The following is a 7,583-nucleotide window of genomic DNA, read 5'->3' on the forward strand; positions in this document are numbered from 1 at the left end:
AGGTAGGAAAGGGGACAAGGATGTCAGGCAGGCTTTCAGGGAGCTAGGATGGAAGCTCAGAACTAGAACAAACAGAGTTGTTATCTCTGGGTTGTTGCCCGTGCCACGTGATAGTGAGATGAGGAATAGGGAGAGAGAGCATTTAAACACGTGGCTACAGGGATGGTGCAGGCGGGAGAGATTCAGATTTCTGGATAACTGGGGCTCTTTCTGGGGAAGGTGGGACCTCTACAGACAGGATGGTCTACATCTGAACCTGAGGGGCACAAATATCCTGGGGGGGGGAGATTTGTTAGTGCTCTTTGGTGGGGTTTAAACTAATGCAGCACGGGCATGGGAACCTGGATTGTAGTTTTAGGGTAAGGGAGAATGAGAGTATAGAGGTCAGGAGCACAGATTTGACGTCGCAGGAGGGGGCCAGTGTTCAGGTAGGTGGTTTGAAGTGTGTCTACTTCAATGCCAGGAGTATACGAAGCAAGGTAGGGGAACTGGCAGCATGGGTTGGTACCTGGGAGTTCGATGTTGTGGCCATTTCGGAGACATGGATAGAGCAGGGACAGGAATGGATGTTGCAGGTTCCGGGGTTTAGGTGTTTTAGTAAGCTCAGAGAAGGAGGCAAAAGAGGGGGAGGTGTGGCGCTGCTAGTCAAGAGCAGTATTACGGTGACGGAGAGGATGCTAGATGGGGACTCTTCTTCCGAGGTAGTATGGGCTGAAGTTAGAAACAGGAAAGGAGAGGTCACCCTGTTGGGAGTTTTTTATAGGCCTCCCAATAGTTCTAGGGATGTAGAGGAAAGGATGGCGAAGATGATTCTGGATAAGAGCGAAAGTAACAGGGTAGTTATTATGGGAGACTTTAACTTTCCAAATATTGACTGGAAAAGATATAGTTCGAGTACAATAGATGGGTCGTTTTTTTGTACAGTGTGTGCAGGAGGGTTTCCTGACACAACATGTTGACAGGCCAACAAGAGGCGAGGCCACGTTGGATTTGGTTTTGGGTAATGAACCAGGCCAAGTGTTGGATTTGGAGGTAGGAGAGCACTTTGGGGACAGTGACCACAATTCGGCGACGTTTACGTTAATGATGGAAAGGGATAAGTATACACCGCAGGGCAAGAGTTATAGCTGGGGGAAGGGCAATTATGATGCCATTAGACGTGACTTGGGGGGGATAAGGTGGAGAAGTAGGCTGCAAGTATTGGGCACACTGGATAAGTGGGGCTTGTTCAAGGATCAGCTACTGCGTGTTCTTGATAAGTATGTACCGGTCAGGCAGGGAGGAAGGCGTCGAGCGAGGGAGCCGTGGTTTACCAAGGAAGTGGAATCTCTTGTTAAGAGGAAGAAGGAGGCCTATGTGAAGATGAGGTGTGAAGTTTCAGTTGGGGCGATGGATAGTTACAAGGTAGCGAGGAAGGATCTAAAGAGAGAGCTAAGACGAGCAAGGAGGGGACATGAGAAGTATTTGGCAGGTAGGATCAAGGAAAACCCAAAAGCTTTCTATAGGTATGTCAGGAATAAGCGAATGACTAGGGAAAGAGTAGGACCAGTCAAGGACAGGGATGGGAAATTGTGTGTGGAATCTGAAGAGATAGGCGAGATACTAAATTAATATTGTTCGTCAGTATTCACTCAGGAAAAAGATAATGTTGTGGAGGAGAATGCTGAGACCCAGGCTAATAGAATAGATGGCATTGAGGTACGTAGGGAAGAGGTGTTGGCAATTCTGGACAGGCTGAAAATAGATAAGTCCCCGGGACCTGATGGGATTTATCCTAGGATTCTCTGGGAGGCCAGGGAAGAGATTGCTGGACCTTTGGCTTTGATTTTTATGTCATCATTGGCTACAGGAATAGTGCCAGAGGACTGGAGGACAGCAAATGTGGTCCCTTTGTTCAAAAAGGAGAGCAGAGACAACCCCGGCAACTATAGACCGGTGAGCCTCACGTCTGTAGTGGGTAAAGTCTTGGAGGGGATTATAAGAGACAAGATTTATAATCATCTAGATAGGAATAATATGATCAGGGATAGTCAGCATGGCTTTGTGAAGGGTAGGTCATGCCTCACAAACGTAATTGAGTTCTTTGAGAAGGTGACTGAACAGGTAGATGAGGGTAGAGCAGTTGATGGTGTATATGGATTTCAGCAAAGCGTTTGATAAGGTTCCCCACGGTAGGCTATTGCAGAAAATACGGAGGCTGGGGATTGAGGGTGATTTAGAGATGTGGATCAGAAATTGGCTAGCTGAAAGAAGACAGAGGGTTGTGGTTGATGGGAAATGTTCAGAATGGTGTACAGTCACAAGTGGAGTACCACAAGGATCTGTTCTGGGGCCGTTGCTGTTTGTCATTTTTATCAATGACCTAGAGGAAGGCGCAGAAGGGTGGGTGAGAAAATTTGCAGACGATACTAAAGTCGGTGGTGTTGTCGATAGTGTGGAAGGATGTAGCAGGTTACAGAGGGATATAGATAAGCTGCAGAGCTGGGCTGAGAGGTGGCAAATGGAGTTTAATGTAGAGAAGTGTGAGGTGATTCACTTTGGAAGGAATAACAGGAATGCGGAATATTTGGCTAATGGTAAAGTTCTTGAAAGTGTGGATGAGCAGAGGGATCTAGGTGTCCATGTACATAGATCCCTGAAAGTTGCCACCCAGGTTGATAGGGTTGTGAAGAAGGCCTATGGAGTGTTGGCCTTTATTGGTAGAGGGATTGAGTTCCGGAGTCGGGAGGTCATGTTGCAGCTGTACAAAACTCTGGTACGGCCGCATTTGGAGTATTGCGTACAGTTCTGGTCACCGCATTATAGGAAGGACGTGGAGGCTTTGGAGCGGGTGCAGAGGAGATTTACCAGGATGTTGCCTGGCATGGAGGGAAAATCTTATGAGGAAAGGCTGATGGACTTGAGGTTGTTTTCGTTGGAGAGAAGAAGGTTAAGAGGAGACTTAATAGAGGCATACAAAATGATCAGGGGGTTGGATAGGGTGGACAGTGAGAGCCTTCTCCCGCGGATGGAAATGGCTGGCACGAGGGGACATAGCTTTAAACTGAGGGGTAATAGATATAGGACAGAGGTAGGTTCTTTACGCAAAGAGTAGTGAGGCCGTGGAATGCCCTACCTGCTACAGTAGTGAACTCGCCAACATTGAGGGCATTTAAAGGTTTATTGGATAAACATATGGATGATAATGGCATAGTGTAGGTTAGATGGCTTTTGTTTCGGTGCAACATCGTGGGCCGAAGGGCCTGTACTGCGCTGTATTGTTCTATGTTCTATGTTCTATATGTTGATCATGGGGGATTCAGTGATGGTAATGCCATGAAGGCCATGGGGAGCTTCAATCTTATGTCTATATGAGCTAGATAAACATCTGATATGAAAGATAGTACCTCCAATAAAGCTGCAGTCCATTAATACTGCACAGGCTAGAATATAACCTCTGTGCTGTAGTGGGACACAAACCTATAAGCTTCTGACTCACAGCTATGAATGCGACCAACTCTAACAAGCTAAAACTCGTAATCATGTCTGAAACAAAACCATTTAATTCAAAGCTGTTGGGAGAAAATATGAAGGTAATTGTTGTCAATATCACAAACAGAATTTAAGTTTCAAACTCAAAGCAAAAAGGCAGTAGACCAATTCTTACACAGGTTAGAAAGGACATACTGGCCTTGGAGGGGGTGCCGTGTAGTTGTACCAAAATTATACCTGGACTCCAAGTGCTAAATTACAATGAGATTAAATAGAAACTAGGGTTGCATTCCCTGGAATTCAGAATGTTTAGAGTTGATTGGATCAAAGTTTTCAAGACATTCATGGGAGCAGAGAGAATAGAGAGAACCTAGCTCCACTGGCTTGGGAGTCTAGGAATAGAGGACAGAGTCTAAAATTAGAAGCCAGACCTTTCTGGAGTGAAAGAACAAAGAAAAGTACAGCACATGAACAGACCCTTCAGCTCTCCAAGCCTGAGTCGATCATGATGCCCTAACTAAAAAAAAAACCCTGAAAGAACAAAGAGGGTGGTGAGGGAGCACTTCTTCATACAAAAGGTAGAAGTCTGGAACTCTCTTCTGCAAACAACCATTGATGTTCAATCAATTATTAATTTGGAATCTTCAGAGATCTTTGTTAACCAATGTTAAGGGATATGGGGCAAAGTCAGGAATGTGGAATTAAGTTGCAGATCAGCCATGTTTTCACTGGCTGCCGAAACAGGTTCGAGGGGCTGTGGCCTCCTCCTGTACCTACGTTCAAAAATAGCCAGTTCAATAGCTGAAGAAAATGTTTGTCAACAGCATGCAATTCACACACTAGGACCAAGTTTTAAATGAAAAATGTAAACAAACAAATGAAATGTACTGATACATGTAGCTCTACACGATGCTTGGCAGATGGAAATTTTGCAGGGGCCGGTCCCGAGCCCATTGAGAGGAATAGTAGTGAAAAAGGATAAAACGCAGGATTGTTACATACCTAATTCAAGTTCATCCTTTGAAGTATTCAGAACTTTCAAACTTTGTCCTTGAATCCTTGCATCTAATTGTTTCACTTCATCTTGATTTCTGTTGATATTTTTCTTCATTTGTTTGCTCGGAGTGGAAATGGATTTATTCCACTTCGCAGGAGTGGGCTCCATTTCTTCATCACTGCTTTCAGAACTATGATCTTTTAATGCGCCCACCTCACTGGCTCTCCTTTTAAGCTCTTCCTTTTTAACTGGAGTCTTGCTGGAGGCTTCGGCAAGATTGTCCATCAACTCCTTGGTTTGCAATTCTTTCCCGGTTCCTCGTCTTGCCGCCCTGCCCACGTCAGATTTTAAAAATGCCTCTTGCTTTTTCTTCTTTTTGATGAGCGAGCTGCCTTTTGCGTCTACGCCAGGATCACTTTTTCCTTTTTGTTTTAGTTTTGTTCCCATCCTTTTCCTTTTCTCCGTTGTGCCTTCATTTTCACCCAGGTCAGAGTCCTCAGAGTCCAGGTCATAAAATCGCTTCAGGTCCTCGGTGGTGCTGTGGTTGATTGGCCTTCCTCTCTTATCCACTGTGTAATTCAGTTTGAACTTCTTGTCGTGGAACATGCCCTGAAATCTTTTATCAATCTTGATCTTGCGTTCCTTATTGGGCATTTCCCAGAACCTGGGGTCCGTCATTACCTGACTGAAGCGTCCATCATTCAGGACTTCCTGTGATTTCGTTGCCATTTTTTGCCCAATCTTTTGCCAAAAGAACTGCAACAAAAAAATAAAACTTTTTAAACGTGGAGCAATCAAGAATCCCAGAAGGACCAGTGTTGGAATACATCAATTTAAAGTGAAGTTATTATGTTGTGATTTAGGGGCAGCAATGTTCTGAGTTACATTTCATAAAATGATCTTGAGGAATAGACAGTTTCTTCAATCCTTATAGGTATTCCAAATGTGGACAGACAACCTACTATCAAGTCTTTGCCTATTCAGTCCCTTGATCTAAAACTTACAAATTGTGTGCAAAAGGTATATTATTTACAAATGAGTAACCTCTCCATGTTTGTAATGTGCCATACTACCTTTGGAACTTGCCTCACGTGGAATCACTGGTGCAAAATTGCCCTCCTACCAATCAGTCCATGGCTTGGTAGATTGGAACACCTACTGTCGAGGTCCAGTTTGTAATGTTTCAATGTTCAAGATTGCCAGCAGCAGCTTTGAGCTTGTCCGTGATACTTACAGGAAGCTCTGTAAAAATATTCGCAAAACGGGGTCTCGTTGATGAAAGGTTCGCTGTTTTTTACTGATCTATGAGGGGGAAAGAATAAGACAACAACTGTCCATCAATACTAACACAAAAACAGAAAGGGACCGGTCGTTAATAGTTGCTCTGAAAACCAGTTACCAAAGTTGGAAATCTTGAATATAAACAGAAAATGCTGGAAATACTCAGGTCACGTGCTGAGAGAGAAACACACCGTTTCAGTTCTGATAAAAGATCAGATAAAAGATCTCCACATCATGGATAAAAGATCATCAGCCTGAAATGTTGATTCTATTTCTTTCTCCACCAATGTTGCCTGTCCTGCTGAACATTTGTCAGTGTTTTCTGCATTTATTAATTATTTGTATTGTTAGCCATTGGCGGTCATTGAAGCTGGGACAACATTTGATGCTTTCTCGGTCAATGAATAAACAATCCATGGTTAATAATAATAGTAACGGCGGCATGTGGTGCAGTAGTTAGCAGTGGTGCAGTAGTTAGCAGTGGGACTGCTGTGCTGAGGACCCGGGTTCGAATCCCAGCCCTGAGTCACTGTCTGTGTGGAGTTTGCACATTCTCCCGTCTGCATGGGTTTCACCCCCACAACCCCAAAGATATGCAGGTTAAGTGGATTGGTAATGCTAAATTGCTCCTTAATTGAAAAATAAATAATTGGATACTCAAGTAACAATCTTTATGGTCACAAGTAGGCTCATATTAACACTGCAATGAAGCTACTGTGGAAAAACCCCAAGTCGCCACATCCCGGTGCCTGTTTGGGTACAAAGAGGGAGAATTCAGAATATCCAAATTACCTAACAGCACATCTTTCAGGACTTATGGGAGGAGCACCTGGAGGAAACACACGCAAACACGGGGAGAATGTGCAGACTCCGCACAGTGACTCAAGCCGGGAATCAAACCTGGGACCCTGGTGCTGTGAAGCTACAGGGCTACCCACTCTGCTACGTGCAGCATAAATGGTATGATTTGTGTTCTCAAGTCATAGGCTATTTGGTTTACATTCACTGTAGCTCAGTCCAATGAGATGCCTTATTCATCTGCTTAAAATCTCCTCACCTTTCTTAAAATACCTTTCTTACTCTGGACCACACTACTGGTACACTTCTGACCAGCTTTCATCCTCCGCACTCCATAAACTTGAGGTCATAGAATCATACAGGAAACATTTATTTACAAGTCCTGTGCTCACTGAGCGACATCGGTCCCAACCACAATTTTAAACTTCTCAACCTGGTTTTAAATAAATCTCTTCACATCTCTCTCCAGCCAGCCCGAGCCTCTTGAGCACCCTGATTTTAAATGCTTCAACGTTGGCAATAGGATTCACTCCTTATAGAACTCTCCAGCTCTATCCATCTTCCACTAAATTTTTGGGGCTCATTTGCCCAATTAATTTGGAACCACTCTTGCTGAGCTTCACCTTCTGCGGGCTGAGATAATTAGCATTTACTTAGTTACCTACAGGGTTGGATTACAGCTGGTGGACTCACATACTGTAGAGCAGGGCAAGGACGGCAGATTTCCTTATCGAGCGGTTTGTTTTTGGTGGACATTAAAGCTAATTAATTAAGTTCCACTACCAAATGCCAGATTTGAACCCGAGTCCGAGCAGAACACCAACCGGCGACATTACCGTTAGGCCAGGGTACAGGGTTGAAAATTGATGTACAAGCTCCCAAGAATCTACCCGAGCTCCGCGTGCAACCCTCCGTCACATCCAGCGTGACCCTTCACCTCCGCGGCGTGATCGAGCTCAGGACGCATTTTAGACGCAGGCCGTCCTGCATCACCCAGCACCTCCCACCCACCTTTACCCCATTCAGCTGCAATGGT

At 44.6% G+C, this 7,583-nt stretch overlaps 1 protein-coding gene across 9 annotated transcripts in view; it reads right to left on the minus strand.

Annotated features, from left to right (window-relative positions):
* Positions 1-7,514, minus strand: part of esf1 (ESF1, nucleolar pre-rRNA processing protein, homolog (S. cerevisiae)) — a 103,599-nt gene extending 96,085 nt beyond the window's left edge. For 2 of the 9 annotated variants that reach the window (XM_072506580.1, XM_072506521.1), the window contains exons 1-3: positions 7,384-7,514; positions 5,555-5,770; positions 4,474-5,224 (exon numbers count right to left, since the gene is read on the minus strand). In XM_072506580.1, the coding sequence (XP_072362681.1) occupies positions 4,474-5,197 (724 nt within the window). In that variant the 5' untranslated portion in view covers positions 5,198-5,224; positions 5,555-5,770; positions 7,384-7,514. Of the gene's footprint in view, positions 1-4,473; positions 5,225-5,541; positions 5,771-7,208; positions 7,327-7,383 lie in introns of those variants that run through there. The other 7 variants (XM_072506567.1, XM_072506530.1, XM_072506557.1 and 4 more) reach the window with 7 other exon arrangements.
* Positions 7,515-7,583: the final 69 nt, after the last annotated feature.

The sequence above is a fragment of the Scyliorhinus torazame genome, chromosome 1 (genome assembly GCF_047496885.1).
Source record: "Scyliorhinus torazame isolate Kashiwa2021f chromosome 1, sScyTor2.1, whole genome shotgun sequence".
Lineage (NCBI taxonomy): Eukaryota > Metazoa > Chordata > Chondrichthyes > Carcharhiniformes > Scyliorhinidae > Scyliorhinus > Scyliorhinus torazame.